The sequence below is a fragment of the Telopea speciosissima genome, chromosome 9 (genome assembly GCF_018873765.1).
Source record: "Telopea speciosissima isolate NSW1024214 ecotype Mountain lineage chromosome 9, Tspe_v1, whole genome shotgun sequence".
In the NCBI taxonomy this organism is placed as follows: Eukaryota; Viridiplantae; Streptophyta; class Magnoliopsida; order Proteales; family Proteaceae; genus Telopea; species Telopea speciosissima.
In genome coordinates this window covers 8,788,438-8,809,026 of record NC_057924.1, presented here as the reverse complement: position 1 = coordinate 8,809,026, position 20,589 = coordinate 8,788,438, and the positions used below count along the sequence as shown (strand labels likewise).

The following is a 20,589-nucleotide window of genomic DNA, read 5'->3' as shown; positions in this document are numbered from 1 at the left end:
TTCCCCAGTTCTTCCCTCTGAGAGTTCACTGGGTTTTCCTTTGAAATCTGGCTCCTCTCCAGCAAGCCCGGCACCCAGGGGTGCCCATTGAGCATCCAACGGCTAGGCTGCTGGGGGCGCGTTGGGATGCATGCCGGGCCCCGTGCAAGTACACATCCCCATTTGCACACAGCAGCCCTGCCGTTGGATGCTTCATTGGGCAATCCCTGGGCGGGGGTGTCTCTAGAGAAGAGCCCAATCCTTTCCCTTTGTTGCTGAAAATGCAACTTTACATAACAAAACCAACTATTGTTTTCATTTTGATCTTGAGCCAATGAATTTGTGATTCTATAAATGTTAATGCAAACACCAAGAAACATGAAGATACAAAATGGATTCACACAAGGATGGCATAGAGATCTAACGTGGTTCACACATCAATTAGATGTGTTGCGTCCACCGGCGATGTTGAAAATGATTCATTATGTGATGAAAGAAAAGAAATATATAACACGAAAATGTCCAAATCTCTCATGTCTCTCTTGCTTACACAAGAAGGCAATAAAACAAGGTAATACTCCTCCAAGTCGGGTCAGTCGATCAGGTCGTGCCCTCCGTTGCCATTATAGACCACACAAAAAATTCTCCTTCAAATCGCCACAAAAAAATGTCGGAACAAAATATTAAATCATCGAAACACATACAAGAATTCTAGACACACATAATCAATACTCCACACACAGTCTACTACAATCAAGTATGTTTTATTTGAGTGTACGATGTTGGATTGTGTGCAGCAACTCTCCATCACCTCTGGTCTTCTTGTTTGAGTTGTGTGTGAGCATGTTCCTCATGATAGCTGTCTCGCATGCGATCTGTAATACACAATCCCAGATTCTCTTCCACAAAGCGATCCACAACTAGTTTATCATGGAAGATTTTCTGGGCAATGGTTGTTTTTTCTAAACATCCCATCTTCATGATCTCTTCTCTGTGTAAACTAGGAAGATTCCACCATTTAATCCTTTTTGTCTCTTCACTCAACCCTACTCTGTGTTTATGGAGGGGCAGGTGTTTTCTTTTTCTTTTTCTTCCCCCTTTTTAATGATAACGGGAGTAATAGTTATATTCATCATACATGGTACCTAAACAATTTTATAACACTTATTAAGGCACTTGTGCACATAGTAGTACAAGTTACTCAATATTATCAAATGTTAAAGTAAAGAAATATATTGAAATACAATAGTATTTCTGGAATTAAAATAATGATAAGATATCTCTAAACAAGTTAGTAGGTATTAGAGTTTGACAAATTTGTATTATGAAATTAAGTTGAATCCCTAGAGTTGTACATTAGTAAAAATTTATCTTGTTTGTAATTAAATAATGAAAACCTTTCTAAATATACTTTATTAAGTAACCAGTTATTACTTATTAGTGCTTCAATGGAGATGCATTATGGACAGATGCTTTTATTCCCTAGCTAGCAATGTTTAAACTTTATGTGGTCTAAGATGCTTAAAAAAAAAAAGAATTATACTCAAGTTCAAGTTGTGCTAATTTGTCAACAATTCAACATCAAGTTGCAACACTTTTCTTTTTCTTTAAAAAAAAAAAAAAAAACCATCTAGGCATTTAGTGATTAAAAGAAAAAAGAGTTGGAAACTTAACATTTAACAATTGAAATAAATGGGAGAGGGTTCTCTGTGCAAGTAGGATACTATACACCCTCTGACCTTATTTTCATTCATTTTTTCTTTTGCTTAAAAAAAAAAAAAAAAAAAAAAAACTAATATAATAACACTTGTGAGTAGGTGTAGTGTTTTCACGAAATAAATATATGAGCAAGGGCTTTCCCCACACTGCTAGTGTAGGGGGTATCTACCACGCCACACCAATCGGCACAGGGGAATCGATTTTGTCAATAGGGGACCTATAAGTTTAGGGAGGAGAGAGAGTGTTAATTATGTGAGAAGATGTGGGAAAGAATTCCTACACTATCGACATGGAGATATTTTTATCATAAATTATATAAGGACGCATTCTTTGTGTGGGACACAGAAGCCATGCCGCACGCGCCAGCCAATGAGAGTTTGCGTGGCAGCACAATGGGCGGTGGAATTTCAACCATACATGGGGGGCATGGTGGTCATTCTGTCACCCACTATGTGTGGACAGGACCCTGCGTCCCACACAGGGAACTTTTTCCCTTTATGAAAAAAAGAATGATACAAGGAAAATAATTAACTTAGGCCACCTAAGAAACCCACAAATATAAACAAAGACAGCATCTCAGCAAAGCAGAACAACAATTCATAAAGAAAGCCAAACTAATGGGACACAAGAGGGGAAGGGGAAGAATTGCATTAGATATGGGGTATCTCTGCAAGGGGAGAGGAGGGTGAAGGCATTCTGCGGAACATCAAAAGAGATGGGAAGTCCAAATCTAATGAAATGTGTGAGAAGAGGTAGTGAAAGCCTAATAGCATGTACTTCCTTTTCCCAAATCTCAGTGATCACTACCAAAAACCCTTTTAAAACGGGGCCTATATTAAAGACATTATTATGATCCAAGGGCTTTTTTTTTTTTTTTTTGGGTGCAAATGCATTATGGGGTCATACAAGGGACCCACTGAAGGGCCAAGAGGGGCCACAGAATGTAATTCAATATCAATGACATTTACAATATCAAAATAGAAGTAATTGACAAAAGTATAAATAAATATAAAATGAGACAACACTTCACAAGTACTATGTAAAATTTTCGTATATTTTATAAGGGAGAATGTTCTTTGTGCCGCAGCGTAGGTTGCGCCCAGGCCCCAGGCAGATGGGCAGCCTGTGCAGGGGCCAGGATGATCATTGCGCCCACCCCCACGTGTCTGGGCATAGCCTGCGCTGTGGCACAGAGAACAACGCCCCATTTTCAAAGGGAAAAGGTCCTCTGAGCTGCTGGGGCAGGTTGGTAGTACCTATGTGTTTATATATTTCCTCCTCACATGAAATGATGCCATTACCCTCCCCTTGTTACTGTTGGCATGAAATGAGAACTAAGAACACGGCTTTACACCATGATTTTGAACAAAACAAAAACTAAAATGCAAAACAGTAATGAAAAGGCGGATAGAGACAGATTTTGTGGTGAATGTTGAAAAGTCCTCTATTCTTCGCCAGGTTATCCTTTTATAACACATTGAAGAATTTGGTAATCTTGGCAGTTAATCAACTGCTTGGCCCACTTACCTAACGGATCCAGATCCTCTACTTCCAAATCCCTGGCCTTGGCAGCCATCCCTACCACGCTCCCATGGTATGCCATGTTTATATATGCACATCTAACGGTTCTTTGGAGAAAATTTCAAATTTTAAAATCCTTAATTATCTCTACAATAAACTCCAACTCGTCTGATTGATCAAACCAAACCAAACCAAATGGGTTTCAAAAAACCCTAAAGAGAGGAACCGTGAACCTCATCTTCTTCCTCTCCTCTCCTCACCCCACCGCTGTGGTTCCTCTCCTCACCGTGCGCAACGACCCCCACTCACCTGTCATTGCGGTTCCTCTCCTCTCCCTATGTCTGTAGTTCCTCTCCTCACCGTGCGCAATGAACGCAACCATTTCGGTCGTCTTCTTCCTCTTCTTAACTTGCATCTCTTGGGAGCAAAGGGCGTTGTAAAATCGTCTGCTTCCTCTTCCCCAATCGTGAAAGGACTTTGCAACTGTGTTTTCTTCCTTTGAAATACTCAAAGTAAGGATTTCAAATCTCTTAATGGATATATTTTTGTTGGACATTTTAGAGCAAATGAGCAAATTTCAGTTTTGAACGAATTTTGGAATTTTGATTCAAATCTCTTAATAAATATTGTTGCATTTTTTTTTTTTATGTTTTTGAGGTTTGATGATCCGGAGGTACGGAGGTACAAAGAGTTAAAAAGTTCTTGCCTTACAAGATTGTGAACAAAGATGGGAAGCCTTATATACAGGTGAAGATCATAGATGGAGAGACCAAGGTGTTTAGCCCTGAAGAAGTTAGTGCTATGATACTAGTGAAGATGAAGGAGACGGCTGAAGCATGCCTTGGGAAGAAAATTAAGAATGCCGTTGTTACTGTTCTAGGTATAAAATTTGAAATCCATCTTTTTTTTATTTGTGATTTAACTCTTCTTCTCCATGACCTCTATGTGTTCCTTGTTGCAGCTTACTTCAATGATGCATAGAGGCAGGCAACAAAGGATGCAGGGTATAATTGCAGGGCTTAATGTGGCTCGGATAATTAATGAGCCTACAGCTGCTGCAATTGCCTATGGACTAGACAAAAAGGGAGGAGAGAAGAACATTTTGGTTTATGATCTGGGTGGTGGTACATTTGATGTTTCATCTTGACGATCGACCATGGTGTCTTTGAGGTTCTGGCAACCAGTGTTGACAATCCATTTGGTTTGATTTGGTTTGGTTTGATCAACCGGACCAGTTGGGGTTTCTCATGGAGATAATTAAGTAAGGATTTTAAAACTTGAAATTTTCTCCAAAGAACCATTAGATGTGCATATATAGACGTGGCATACCATGGGAGCATGGCAGGGTGATGGCTACCAAGGATTTGGAAGTAGAGGATCTGGATCCTTACCTAACCTCTTTGTCATGCCCTTTTGAACCAGTTATTTCATGGCCTGATGCTTTCGAGACCGCCCTTGGGCCTTTGGTCCTTCAACCTAATTGGTTGATCGCAATAGGGAGTAAACATTTATGAAACCATTTTATTGCACTTCTTTGATGAAATCCTCTGTACCATTTGCATGGAGAATCTTCTCTCATTTTAAAATAGGAAGATAGTTCTCTCTGGGGGAGTGTATTGCCCACACCCAGACACAGAGGGGATGGGGGGGGGGGGGGAGGAGAAATGATCACTCTGCACCATGTTAGGCGAAAATCTCCCCCCCCCCCCAATTTGTCAATGCATGTACTTTCATTGGCCCTAGTGCGTGCACAAGGACCGTACTCCCCCACATAGAACACCGACCCTTAAAAATATGTCATTCTAACAAATTATGAAAAGGGTCATCCATCAGACCCACACCACTTTGCAAGTCCAAGGCCCCCAACCACTTCAACCTCACCCGACCACATATTTTCATGAAGCCATCCATCCTTCCTGTTCCATGTTTTCATGTGTGTGGATATCCCTCGTAATTATAAAAAAAAAAAAGGTACCAGAGTGTGTTTCTTGTTCAGGAGTGTAACCTACTGTGACACGAAACATCCAATGGGATGCAGGAAACATCCAATGAATGCATCCCCCACTTGGATGGTCTCGTACTTTTTTTTTTTTAAGAATTGAGAGCTTTATATACATATTTTTTTTATAAAAGGGATTGATGAATAGGGGAGACAGGGAGGGGGGAAGGTACCAATAAGGAGATTCAAATAGGGGAGACGGGGAGGGGGGAAAGGTACCAATAAGGAGATTCAAACTCGAAACCTCCGAGAAAACATGGACATGAAACACACCACGGCTCACCAACTCTGCTAAGGCAGATGTTGGTAGATTTTCTCGTACTTTTTTGTACAAGAACAACTCCAAAAAGTTCGAAATTGGGGATCAAATCAATCAAATCCTTTCCATTTTATTATCCGGGGGTAAGAAATCCTTTCCACTCAGAACCTTGACTTTCCTTAAATTAAGCGGAATTAGTTGAGTCACACCCCCATCATAGATCTCGAGTTTCAAGACCATGCCGTTCCATGCTTGATGGTGACTGGTGAGTACCAAGATTATTAAACTTTGAATCTGAATCAGGACCAGGTTCGGTCCAGTTGATTCTGATCCGATTTCATTCCAAATCAATTGAAATGGAAGATGAGTCAAGTGTTCCAAAATGAGAGAAATCAAGATTAACCATAACCGATTTCGCCGATCCAATTCCATTTTTTTGAAATTTTGGTGAGGATTGAGGAGATAGGTAGGCCATGTCACAGACAAACGCATGGGTTTTCAATCAATCCCATGTACGAAATGTCATTAGAGAAACCATGGAAAGTGTTCACAAAGAAAGATAAAGTGATTGCCACCTTAAAGAATTAAAAGATTATATTCTAAACTCTCCCCTCTATGCCTTCCTCTTTTTACGTTCAATCAATTTGAAAAAGATAAGTAAAACACGCCATTTTAAACAAGCTTTGTAATCATAATGTTTATACTAATCATAATTCTTGGAACTCTCTTTTGGTTATTGTTTGTTTACTATTCATAAACACTGTTTTAACCTATGAAATTTCAATAACACCCTTTTGTTTTCTCCTAATTACCAAAAAGAGTATCACACACTATCACAAGAGTGAAACTATTCTTACGCATTTGAATATTGGCTATGTATGTACTAAAGGATCTTTCATTTATAGGAAAATTTCAAAGAAAGAAAAGGGAAGTACTTCTCTCTCCGGACTCATGTGTCTATCTCTCTCTTCCTCAAAATAAGAGGGTAGAGGTGTCTTTTCAAATGGAGAGGAGAGAGAGAGACTCATGGGAGTGCTGGCATAGATCAAACTCCCGAATAAAGAACTTTTTCTCGAAAGAAAATTAGGGAACAAGTTTCCCATGTTGTCAGTGTACCATTGTTTTTCATATAAATTATTTTATTATTTATTTTTTCCTATATGATATATTATTATATTCACCACCATTGATTTGACATGAAAAATCCCTCCCATATTGGTAGTTTGGGGAAATCATTCCCAGAAAATTATTATTAGGTATCTGTAAATAATCATTTATAGAAAAAAATATTAATTAAGGGAGAAGATCCATATGTTACTCCATTATATTAATATTATATATGTCAATGGAGGAACCATTGCTTTCTACTGGTATCAAAACATTTATAAAATGATTCATAATAGAGAGATTATATGAGAGGACATATATATTTCTAAAGGTTGTGTAGCGAAATTTTTCCCATAAATTAAAGGAAAATGTTCTCTAAGTCAAATGTAAAGGGTAAAAACTAGTGCTCTTTGTCTCTCTCTTCCTCTTCACATGAAATGACCTCTATACTCCTGTTTGCTCAAAGAATTCTTTTTTTAATTAAAAATAAACTCTTTTTTTTGGTGAATTAATTAAAAATAAATTCATTCTCATATGCTTAAGGAAAGAAAATTAAATAAATATAAAAGAAAGGTTAAATATTAAATAAGAAAAGGAATATCCTCATATAAACATTTTTTATTACAATAAATTGTTAATTTGCTACCTGGACCATAAATAAAAAAATGGTAATGACATCATTGTATCTAAGATAAATTTTATACTACCATTTTTGCCCTTGGACACCAAGAAGGTAAAGAAAACCGGCGATGTCCTTTTCGTTGTTTGCCTGGGGATATGAGTTTGGACTTTAGTTTTTTAAGATGAAAACTTCGTAATTTCCACCACCTTGTCAAACTGAGCAATGCGCCAGAGATCTGCTACTGCTTACAGCTTAGCTCTCCCCACCCTCTGCCAAGCTGTTATCACTGTCACGATTCCCCTCTCTCTCTCTCTCTCTCTCTATCTGAGTCACACTTACCATGCAAAGCAAGAGTTTATCCTGTAGAGCATTACTCAGCATAAAATCTTACCAGTTTTAAGGAAGTTGTCGATTTACTTTATCATCCTTCAAGCCGTAACAAACTCTCCATTGTCGTCAATCGTATACTCTTTCACTCAACTACTCAAATTACCAAACTACCCCTTCATTTCTTTATTTTGCGGGTCATGTAATACCCCCCCCCACCCCCAAAAAACCTATATTTAGTGAGAAGACAAGGATGGGAAAGGTGAGTTGTCCATCCATACTATGTTAACACTATTTAATTAAAGGACTAGGGTTTGTATTTTGGAAGCGGCGAGAGTGACACATTTTATAAGGTTAAATTGGTCATTTGACAGTGGTAACGCCTGGACCTTTTCTATGGGAATAAGGGCTATTTAGTAATTGAATATGTGGGGGGAGTCGTCCTTTTAAAGAGTCTTTATATAAATATGTACCGCAATCTTCGATGGCACCAAAATTCTTAGAACCTCCGCAAAACCCCTTCTTCTCCTCCCTCCTTTTCCATTTGAAGGACATGGCGTTACAGCAGAGTCATCGTCTCACGGCGTTTCTGATGCTTTTAGGCGTTCTGATCGTTGTTCTTCCTCTTGCCCACTGCGATCCGATCCACGATCTCCTCAGAAACAATGGGTTGCCTGCCGGTCTCCTCCCGAAGGCTGTAAAATCGTATAATCTACACGAAAACGGCCTTCTGGAAGTGTTCCTCGATCGGCCTTGTTTAGCGAAATTCGAGGACAGAGTCTACTTTGATAGTGTTGTAAAAGGTAATCTCAGCTATGGAGCACTTGCTGGGCTTGAAGGTCTCTCACAGAAAGAGCTATTTCTATGGTTACCCATTAAAGGGATCGTAGTTGACGATCCATCATCGGGCGTTATACTTTTCGACATCGGAGTCGCTCATAAGCAACTTTCCCTTTCTCTCTTCGACGATCCGCCTGATTGCGAACCCAAAGGGCATGGGTCACTGAGTTTCAGATCAGGTTCTTCTTAATTCCCCTCGATCCAAGCAACCTTCATGATTCATGAAATTGTTTCTTATTCTATTTTTTTTTTTTCTTTAAAGAAATGTTTTTATTTTATTTTATTGAACAATTAGGAATTTTCATTCCGTCATGGATTTCGTGTCGGCATTAGTTGATTTGCCTTTTTCATTTCGTGGGTGTGAACCCGGTTTGAGGTTCTCTGATACTGAAGTAATTCCCTAAACCCTTATTTTTTGAAGTACATTTGCGGATTTAGGAACACGGTTTCTTCTCCAACCCATAGTCCATATAGCCTTTTTGTTCTTCTTCTTGTGACCTGTTGCTGAAAGCCTGAAACTGATTTTTCTTTTTGAACGTTTTATTTGTTTATTTGAGTGATTTCGAAAAGTAAGTCGAAATTAATCGTTGCTTTGCAGGCGTTTCGGATGGCAGGAAGCAGAAGGGATTTGACGCCCAAAGATGAAACTAATTGAAACCGCTTCCCTGTGCTTTTCCCACTTCCTCCCCTTCTCTTTTTCTTTCTTGCCATTAGAGATGTGTATTAGGGCTGTAAAAATCGGAAATTTGGGAATTAGGGTTTTGGACTTGTGTTTGTTATGTTTTTTCGTCTTGCAAATATATATATACAGTAAAGGGAAGGGATCAAAGCGAGTAATTTTGTTGGGTTTTCTCACTTTGGATTAGATTAGAATTCTTTGATTTAACTATGAACAAGACTAACCTAGTGCTCCTGAGAGAGAGACTAAAGAGTGTCTTTTAAAGAGAAGAGAAGAGAAGAGAAACATAGATCTTTTGCATGCATTGTGATTGATTGTAGTAGGTAGTAGGCAATTAGCTAGTGATAGGGGGAATCTTTCTCCTACCCTGTACTGTTCCTTCATGGTTGGTTGGTAGATTGGTTGGCTTGGCTTTGTTTTATCTTCCATGGCAGTCTCCATTGGAAAGTATAAACATTTTAGTAATGGGTTGAACCCTGTACCCGATTCTTATATAAATATGAAAAGTAGGAAAAAGCTGCACTTTAGTGTCTGGACTCTGGAGAGCTAGGTCAGGTAACCCATGAGATCTCAATCATTCTGATTAATTTGAAATTATAAAATATAAAATTGTAAACCCTTCTTAGGATCATGACTTGAGTCATGGCAAGAGAGAAATAAGAAGGAAATATCAAAAATAATTTGGTATCCTCAAATTTAACACAATCAATATCTTCCTTGTCGACACTTTCCACAGTAGGTGCATTTGTTGCAATTGTCCAAAGTTTCTAGTAAAGTTCGGAGCAAGAGATCGCTGCCTAGTTGTCTGGTTGTATAGCTCCTGCATTGGTGCAAGGGTTAATGAGAGTGTGCGTAGGGGCATCAACATAGATGAGATTTTCGATTTCAAGAGGACTCGAACGATAGTTTTGCGAGGGAACCATGCGAGTCATAAATTCTTGTTCCTGTGAACATATGTGAAAATATATGAGCTAAAACCAAAATTAGAGAAAAAGAAAAGTAAATCATTTTATCTTGGCCTCTTGTTGATTATTCTGATATGAATGAAAATGGATTATAGAGAAGAAACAAAAGTTAGAAAAGAAAATAGTTAGGATAGGAAAGTTAAACCTTTTTACTTGGTTGCATAGTAAAATCAAGGGAGAGAATGTTGTTTGGTCGTGTGGCCACTACACTAGTGTCAAGGCCAAACGAGAGTGTATGCCTAGACATCGTCATTTCACCAACCCTGTGTCTCGGCATAGTAGCTCGCGACCAAGCAACATTCTTTTCCCCTAAAAGGCTAAAATCAATGGAAAAAGAACCTTGAAAGGTAGTGTGGCAAAGGTGCCCAGACATAGATGGGTGACCGCAACACCCCCCATGAAAGGCGAAAATCCCATTGCAGCATAGCGGATGTTCCATAGACGTAAAGGGGTGCGAAATGAGCACTGCACCCCCCATGTAAAGCGGAGATCCCTCCCCATTAATGCTTCTGCCACACTGCCTTTTAGGGAACCCTCCTTAAAATCAAGGAAGAAAGTTTCTTGTTAGGGAGAATGACTCCCGTGCCTCTCGATAAAATGACTTCCCTAGCCCCTTAGATTGAACCAAAAGGGGGTGTTGATTGGGTCTCTCGTAGGCATAGGAGCCACGCTTCCCGACAGAGAACACTTCCCTTAAAATCAAGTAGAATGTTTGATAGATTTTCATACATACTTGTTTAAAAAGGAGAAATCAATTTGAGACTGAATTGGATGAATTCTATAAGAAAGATGTTTTTTCTAAAGAAAAAAAAAAAGAAAAGAAGGAAACTCACATTAATGATTCCCAAATTTATTCTCTAAGCTTTAAAAGTGTTATTCCAGTTCCTAATCTTGGTAGGTGAGTAGGTCACGAGATGGAGAATTTGTACTTGCCAACTACATATGAGCTGCTGTAGAAGAAGAAATCTAGCGTATTCAGATTTGGTACGGCGCCCTGCCCAGAGCGGCCTGAGCGGCGCACAAACAGGGCGCCTTGCAATGACCGCTTTACCCCTGCTCGGGCAGGGGCAAGGCAGACATTGTAGGGCGACCTGCATGTGCGTCGCTCAGGTCGCTCTGCCAGTTACGCCGTAGAGGATCAGGAACCAAATCTAGCCCACTTAGGGTGGTACTGGGCTGGGCTGTTTAATTGGATTAGTCCTGTCCTGTCCTGGTTTAGAATTATTATGGAGTTCAAAGCTTCTATAACAAACAACGCATACGGAAAGTCCATAGCTCTCTAGCCTTTGGCAGCATTCGAGGGTCAGTGTAGCCCGTAGCCCGTAGCCGTGGAGGGCGTATTCACCTGTTTTCCTTTCCATTTATCATTGGAATCCAAGGGAAGAAGCAGAGAGCAGGAAAAGAAAGAAAGCCGTAAAACAGGGAAGAGAAGAAGAATGCGTCTTCCAAGGCTTTACAACTTCACTCTGGAACAGATTTCATTCTCCAAAATAAAATGTATCATTGAAGCAACAACTATACAAATTTCTTCCTCTCTTGTAAAGGGCAGAAGGCTAATAAGCTAAGTTGATTAGCTGAAAGCTCTGAAACTGATCTAAGTGGAAGTGGCCGCCGGCAGCTTTACCATCTCGAAAGCTCGAGATATCCCGTGGATAACAAACCTTTTTGACAAGACAACATCTGGCACTGTGATTTCCACATTGTTAATGGCTAGAATTCCTCTGAAATCAACAACACCATTTGTAATTTTATGATCTTGACCAGGAACCAGAGTCATCAGGGAGGCTTTCTCAGGTAGCGAAGCCAGTTCCCTGTACGTAAATAGCTGAGTTGAGATATGGAACTTCACAATCCTTTCCAGCATCGGCAATGGTGATGCAACATCAATCAATTCCGGCGGAGCGAAGAGTGTCACAGAACTCAAACCACCGTATTCTTGACGAATCACATCAAGAACTGATCGCAATCCGATCGCAAAAGAAACAAACCCGTTTGAGCCGAGTGATCTAATAATTCGTCTCCAAGGCACACTTTTTGTCGATTTAGTTACATTTGCAACCAGACTCGAATTTAAATTGCAGTGATTTGAAGCGATTGGACTCTTGTCCTGCTCAATATCCTCTGGAGAAAAGTGAACGAAAGGCCCAAGAACTCCGTGAATCGACAAGGGGCCTTGGACGAAGATATCCGGATGAGTAATCAAGACCCGATTAATTTCGATCTTTCCTTTTGCAGCATTCACTTTGGTGATCGCAAGTTGTTTTCCAGGAAGAAGAGTCGAAACACAGCTACCTTGAGGTTTCTTGAGAAGATCTTCCATGAAAAGCTTGGAAGGAGAAGTGTGGTAACGGAGGAGTTCTCTCGTCAGCAATGGAGGGAGAGAAATGTTAGAGATGGGTGGATCTTGGATGGCGAATATGGTCAATTCTGAAGTAGATGGGTGGAATAATAAGGGAGAGATATCAAGAAAGGTAGCCATAACCTTGAATCCAGACTTCCGTAGAGCTCGAGAAGCATACAAACCCAGAGATAATCCGTGCAGGTTGCGAGAATCTGATTTCGGAGATAATAAGACTTGGGTGGTCTTGGGTTTCGAGTGGAATGTTGTAGAGATTACAATAACGGCGAGAGTTACAGAGATTGCCAAGTATACTAAAGCATGCCACCAACGCGGGCAAGAAAACGCCATGTCCGAAACAATAGAGAATTTTGTTTCAGAACACGAAGAAGGGAAAGATGAACAGAAAGCTTTTGTTTATGAGGAGAAAACACACAGCATTTCTTTATATGAATCCATATAGACGACGGAATGGATGAAGACCGTTGGAGATATGATGAATTGACAAGAGTACCCCTCACTTCTTTAACTAGACTACTAATTCTTTGGGAGATAATTTTCCAGCTTAGTACACCTAACTGGTTCAGCTTAGTATACCATTAAGCTCTACACTATTGGACCAGCTTGGCATATTAATCATGTGTATTTGAATGGTCCTTTTTGGATATTATATTTGACTTTTTAACCATATTTTGGTTTGCTTTTTCTCCATATACAATTCTCAAATTGATAGGAATATTTTTATACTGGATTAAGTTTCCTTCCACCCATAGAAAATGATTCATCCACCATCCTAGGGATCACAAACCCTTCCTATGTTTAGGTGTATTCCAAAATATCCTCTCGATACCCATTCCAATCCTCTTTCGCCCTGCAATGAATAGGATCCCATTCAACCTGAGCATGGCAACACTTAACGTTTTACTAAAAGAAATTATGAATAAGTTTGATTGTTCTCCCAACAGATCTGCTGCAATACACATGAGTGACAAATTGAAATCCACATGAATGACAAATTTTAGGAGTTCCTAAGTTTCTAGGGACTCAACTTGCTTAACCTTCTTGAAACAAGAGATGAACTAATCAATAACAAGTTGAGTTCCTCTGCATGTACGTGTAAGGTACCAATCCTTGTCCCTTTTGTTTCCATAAATACTCCTTATCACCCTTTGTAACAAAAACTTAAAATACAAGCCAAGGTAGAGCTCAAAATTTCTACCAATAAGGTCCGTTTGTTTAGCGAGAACTACGGGATGGGATTCTTGTGTAGTTAGGACCGACATGGTGATGGTATCATGGTTCGTAATCTCGGATCGGATCAGTTAATATCGGTTGGATTGGATCGGTATCGGTCGAGGCTGATCTTGAGATTTGACCAATACGGAAAGGTTTGACTGGATCGTTCCTTGGATTGACCAATTCGGTTGGATCGGCAGATCTGATCCGATTCGACTGAATATTTTTTTATTTTTTCAAAGTTTTAAGTTTTTTATTTTTATTTTTTATATTATCTAGACCGATATTGACTGATACTGACCGATATCAACCAATATTGATCGATCCAATCTGGATAATATCGGCTGATCCGATCCCAAAATCAAACATCCACTAACTTTGACTGATACATGACCCAATCCATAAAAAAACAATTTTGAGGGTTTTTTGACAGATTCTGACCGATTTGTACCAATCCAATTCTGATCCAAAAAGATTTTGACAATGACCGATACCGAGTCCGATACCTGGATTTTGAACCTTAGATGGGATAGACAACATGATCAAACAGGAATGGGAAAGTGAAGTTTCTCTCCACTTTACCATTCAATTTTTACAGAAAAAAAAAAAACTTGGAATCTTCCTGAAAATGTTTCTTCATATCTATACTCTGCAACTTGTATTAGCATTCTACAAATACGATGTTTGGTGGGGGTATAGCACCTATAATCCGAATTCCTGAGATCTCACCACCAGCCGGTGCGATTGTACACAAAATTTAATTGCGTGGTTGATGAGTGAGGTGAAAACAAAAACAAAAACAAAAAAAAGGAAAAAAAAAAAATAACATTGAACGGGGCCAGAGCTAGCTGAAAGTGCCACTTGTCATCGTTCTTGGGTTCCTTTTTCTTGTTACGCGGATGTAGCTGAAAACAGCAGCGAAGGCGACGGTGGCAAGGCCTCCAAGGATAACACCTCCACCGCAAATGGATTTATCTGAGGAATGGTGATGCTTCTTGAAACGAAAATTGGGTGGTTCAGCGTTTTCCGACGACACCCGCTTCTTGTCTTCTTCTTCTACTGAAACAGAAGCAGGTGGGTCTGAGGTAGCACTGGTACCTCGGTCGTCGACCTCGCTCCCAGCCTTGAATTGCTTCAATTCTGTAACTAATCGGTACTCTCGTGCCATTGCCTGCATTACCAAAACCTCCACCATGAACAGAATTGAGCAGAGGATAAGAAATCGAGCCATCATAGACAGTTAGTTATATGACATGCAAAACAGAGCTTTCTGGTTGCCAATTACTTTCTGATTGTGCTTGTTTCACCAGATATGCTGGAACTGAGGATACAAGTATGGTGTTGCCGGTATCCCATATATATAAAAGCTTCTTGACTTGGATCTCAGAGAAAGAGACCGGAGTGCCTTCCTAGGTCTTACCTTGCGCTTGCGTTTTCATGGGAAAAAAGCCATTTTGTGAGAAATGGGAAAGAGAGAATTCTTTTGACCATAGAAAATTGATAAAGATTTACAATTACTGTACTCCTGTATGTTGGTTCTATGAAGGGGATTGAGGAGACCCCGAACCACATGTTATTGCATTGGGATGTGTGCAATGGTGTGGATTGGAGTCATCCAATCACACGATGTACGTTGGGCACCATCTGACACACAAGTGCGCTGGAGAAGATCTCGATCCGAAGAAAAGGGAACTGGAGGTGACAATTTTCCCTACTCCTTATGCCCTCGTCAGCTTCACCGTCTCCTGCAACTGTGGGCCCACTTCTCTTAATATTGGATGGTTGAGATGATATGAGATTTTTGGGCTCCAAAAGAAAGAACGAAAGAAAGAGGGAGGCAAAATCCTATGGCTTTATGAGGAAAAGCGGACTGTCACGTGTATCAAGTGAGTGTGTATGTGGGGCCGGGTATGCGTGCCTTTGGGTAGGAAACTACGTATTGTTTTCTCCCAAAGCAACAGCCGTGTATCAATGACTGCTGTGACTTTACTTTGCTTCCCCACAAGAAAGCATAAGGAAGGAGTGATTCCAATTTCCAATTCCCTTCAACATATAGAGCAAATTCTCTGATATCTACATAGATGTTATAATTCAATCCAAACTGGTTGAATCGATTACAACCAATCGAAAAAAAGGATTGAGCTCCTCTCTAGGGAGTCCAACATGTTCAGGGAACATTCAATCGTTGGATTGTGACACACATATTTCTAGGCATGTGCCGAGATATGTGTGATACAGTTCAACCCTTGAATGCTCCCCTAAGCGCTGAGCTTCCTTGGAGAGGACCTGGATCAATATCGAATTAAACTAATTCTTATACCCAATATAAAATTTAACTAATTCTCTTATTGTTTGTTTTGGATTTGGATTTTTTAAAATGGATACTAAAATTGAAGAGTTTTTTTTGGGGAGGGGGGGGGGGGGGGGTGTGGGAGAAAAAGACCTCTCAGTTTTTTCTTTCTTCACATCCAAACATAGCCACACAGAGAAAGAGAAATCATTCGGTCTGTTCACATTCATTCTGTACTGAGTCCCGAGTCCCGAGTCCTGAGTCCTGACTGCTAACTGTCTACTGTAAAGAATAAGAGGGCAATCAACGCCGGTCAACAGGTCAAAGTAAAAAAAAAAAATTCAACAGGTCAAAGCGTCAAAAGTACTCTGCCGTTTCTTTATTTTAGAGTTCACATGCTCTTTTGTCATTTTCCTAGTCTTTTTCTCTCTTTCTCTGTAGACTGTACGCCCACAGTCCAGACCTCGGAAAATTATCACCTCCAGTTTGCTGATCGGCCCAGTGCCCCAGTTCATCTAATAGGGGGATGGTGGACCCCCCCCGGGCGGGGTTTGGGCAGGGTAGAGAGGTCATTTCAGCTCCCTTTGTTGGGACTGAGTGCGCGACGGAATATCACGACGACAGTCTTATCAAAGCTTTGCCTACCACCCGCAATTAATTCATGGATGACAAGTTGAAGCTTCGATGCACTCATCCTTCACCTTGAGGGATGTATTAACGGAATTATAATTTCATTAACATTAAAACTCTTTCATTAGCATTAGGATTCCTTTTTATATTCCACTTTGTATTATTCGGTTTCACATGCGAGGACTTTGAGTCACTCACGATAACATCTTTTGAACAATCTAGTATTGTATATATATCACTTGTAATCTAATCTAAATTATATGAATGAAATACAGAATTATATCATAATCTGATAATTTCTTACTTAAGTCATAGTTGCGAAACTGGGTTTCGACTCAACAGGGTCGATCAAATCTAATAAAATAATCATAAAATCTGATCAAGAGTCATGAAGACTAGTCAAGCTTGAAAAATGCCCAAACTCGATCTGAGTAACATTGTTTTTCCATCGATTCGATATTTTTGTTTGAGTAAGTGAAAACCAGCCGAGTTAGGTCTTTCTGTTCATGCTTAGATATGGTTAAAGATTGACAAAACAATAGATTCGGTTAAGGATTGACAAAGAGAAGGAAAGAAATCATCATGTTTGATTAGATGTACTTCAGCGTCCAAACTCTGCCACCAAGAACCATTGCAAAAGGAGAGGGTTGGAATTTCATTAGATGGGAGAAAAACTAGTTGCAGAGCAAGCGGAGGTTGGTCAATAATCGATGGAAGAAAAATAAGGGGGTAAAGCAACGGGGGAGATGGCGAGTAGATGATCTGATATGGACGGTAGTTGGTTCAAGGAAAAAGCCCCCTCAAGCTCTCTTTCTTTTAATTGGTCACCGCAAGTGCGACCTCTGCATCCTCTCTACCTATTCTGCTGAACAAAGGAGTAGATTTTATTATACAGAAAATATAGAAAGGTTGAAGAAGGACGAGGGGAAGGAGGAGACAAAAAGGCTTCAGTTACACTATCCTTTTTTTTTTTCTGGGGTGTTTCCCCCTTACATTGAGGAGATAGGGAAATTTATTCATACAATGCGTGGAGTGCACACGGGGAGAAAGACACTATGTCCCAAATCCACGGATTGGAGTTGGGTCAAACTATCTTACACACTACAGACAATGCCCTCCTAGCCAGGGATCAGCAATGTTGTCATTCTCCCTTGGAACAAAGCTAAAAGCAGAAGATACAAAATAAGAATACAAATGTATGATGTCCTCAAGGATAGGGTTCAAAGACAAAGTCACTGCTACAATACCACCTTGCAAAAGAGAGATAACACCCTTGTTATCATTTTCACAAATAACATATCCATAGTCTTCTGAGATGGCCTCTAACATAGCTGCTCGGATACAGACCGCTTCACCTACGACTAGATCCAGAAATTGTGAAGGGTTAGAAACAACTATCGTAGATCGCCCTTGGGAATTACAACCAATATAGCCAACAACTCCATTGTTTGATACCAGTACTATATATACTAGCATCACTGTTAAATTTGATATGGTCTGATGGAGGCAGAATCCATAAAACTGGAGTAGTTATTCCATCAATATCAGTGCATGGTGTCTCTTGAACTACAGTAAAGGTAGCAACCTCTTCATTATTAAGTTTTCCTTGATTTGCTGTTCTAGATGCCAATGCAAGTGTATACTCAATGAAAGCAGAATTCGATACCTGTATTACATCTTCAGGTGTCCAAGAACCTCTTCCAAAAACTGCATTATTACGTGCTATCCATAAGTACCAACAAATAAATGTAACTTAAGGTAATCATTTCTTTTGCAGTAGTTTTGCCAAACTGTGAGAAGTAAGACCATCCTTTAATCCAATCAGCCACTGTCATAGAACCATATGGTGGAACCTTAAAGCCCAAACCAGATAGCTCTAACAAAAGAGCATTCAAAGAAAATATGAGAGATTTGTTTCCACCTCTGGACAGCAGTAGCAGTTAGGATCAACATCAACCCCTCTTTGACACAAAGCAATTGCAGTTGCTAGACTGGATGCACATGACCTCCATAAAAGTTGCTTGATCTTGGGTAATGTGGACACTGAATTTTGTTGCCCCTTTGGCGATTATAACAACAGAACACGGATTGACATCGGTATTTCTCTTAAAACGGACTATTGCCCTTGCACCTAAGTTCCCCAACGCGGAAAGAAGTGCAGCGATGCGGGTTTTAATCCCTTGCGATGCGGAAAAACCACCATGCCGCATAGAGGGGGGGACCATAGGCCTACGTTAGCCAGATGACCTCTATGCGGCGTCGCGAATGACTAGATTACCCCTATAAATAGGGGTGACCCCACCCTCATTTTTCAAGCTAGAAAGACCCTTGGACGGCTCACCACTCCCATTTTTCTCCCATTTTTGCTCTTTTTGAGCATTTCCCATATCTTTTTTAGTCCCCCTATTGCTAGCTTCGATCATCCTTCCCCATTGGTAGATCCTTCAATTACCCTACCTAAAGGTTGTTCTGGTTCGAAGTCTTGCTTTCCCTTAATCCTTGATCCACATTTGGCTAATATACAACCGTTGCTTTGTCCAGGTACAAGTAGAGAATTCCCATATACAATTGTTACTCTGCTCGAAGTTTGAGTAACAAAATCTCTTTTTACATAGTCATTACTTTATTCGATAGGAGAGAGACAAGCTGATCGTCCATCTCCACCTGAGCCGTGAGACATCGTATATTTCATATTTTGTACATTTTCCTTTATTTCTTTTGTTTCTTGGCAAATATTTGTCTCTTTTTTTCTTATTATTTTTGACACCATGTAGACCACTAAAGTAGTTCACTTTAGTGTACATAGTAAATTATTATTATTATTTTTTTTTAATGAAAGTGTAATCACACAAACCACACACCAATCCCAAAAGGTGAACCTTTTTTTTTTTCTTTTCTTTATGTTTGATGCATCATAATTTAATCTTGCATGTTGATATAAGACGTGTTATTACAGAAGAATCTTCTACATCTAGCAACTAGTAGAAAGATCGGTTTGATCGGACGAGATGTAATGCTAATATCTTTCCACACTCGTAATCTGACCACTTACTTGGAATCTCTGACAAAAGCAGATGGAATTATGTAGTCCTTTCCGTTTGTCTCAGATGGGGTTACACCTATCGGATCCTAGACCCAAATCTTAGGTATTGAATCCATTTTTATTTTAATTTATGAAGCATGATCTCATCCTCTTATGTTGATACATCGAAATGCGATGCCATCCACAAACCCTCGTCGTCAAGGGACCATAGAAACCTAATGGATCCTGCCCACAAGGCGGAGGAACCCACATCCCGAGGCCGCGGTTCCTACAGGTAGGCTACTACACTTCCATATAATCTTCAAAATCTCATCTGAAATTGATGACCATGAATGGTTTGTAGAGGTTGATGGTACCAGATTCCTCTTATCCGTTTGTATGTTTGTTAAATGATGATAAGAAGACTTGATCGAATAAACCCCATTCTTTGATGGAAACATTCCTTGGAAAATTACCTGATTAGCTAGTATTAGGTTTGTATTTACAAAACTGACCACTCATTGTTTCAATGAACAAAAATACACTGTTTTGAGTTTGAGTTTACAAAACTATCCAAAACAGTATTCAGTGTTCATTTATATTATATTTTTTGACATTTTTGCCCCCACCCACTCCTCTTCTTCTTCTAACACAAACAACTCCCTACAATCCCCATCCCTCTGCAACCCCCTACAATCCCTTCCGCTCCACACCTTCTCCTGTAACACCCATCGTCAACATCAGAGCCAAACACTACAGATTCCAACTAGCAGCGACAGTCAACTGCATCGCTTCGATCTAAAGCCAAAACAAGAACATAAACGAAACCAGAAATCCCACTCTTACGAAAGGGAAATGATTCAGCCAAGATTGTAAGGAGAGGGGAAAAATTGGAATCCATGGGACTGAAGATATTCTGTTAGATTTCATGTCTTTCTTCTCAAATGGGTAACAATCACATTAACAGCCGTCACCACGACCAATTCGTCTCCTTAGTCCAAAGAAAAAGAGTTCGACAATTTTAAAAAATAGAAGAAAAACAGAAGAAAAAAAAAA

At 39.8% G+C, this 20,589-nt stretch overlaps 2 protein-coding genes across 2 annotated transcripts; one reads left to right on the top strand and one right to left on the bottom strand.

The window, feature by feature from the left end:
- Positions 1-8,009: 8,009 nt before the first annotated feature.
- LOC122640441 lies at positions 8,010-9,210 on the top strand. The gene is made up of 2 exons (XM_043833640.1): positions 8,010-8,552; positions 8,972-9,210. Exons 1-2 carry the CDS (start codon positions 8,018-8,020, stop codon positions 9,016-9,018), a joined length of 582 nt encoding a protein of 193 aa, XP_043689575.1. The 5' UTR covers positions 8,010-8,017; the 3' UTR covers positions 9,019-9,210.
- A 2,362-nt stretch (positions 9,211-11,572) lies between these two features.
- Positions 11,573-12,796, bottom strand: LOC122640630 (fasciclin-like arabinogalactan protein 21). Its single transcript, XM_043833843.1, has one exon. The coding sequence runs from the start codon at positions 12,704-12,706 to the stop codon at positions 11,612-11,614; it is 1,095 nt and encodes a 364-aa protein (XP_043689778.1). The 5' UTR covers positions 12,707-12,796; the 3' UTR covers positions 11,573-11,611.
- Positions 12,797-20,589: the final 7,793 nt, after the last annotated feature.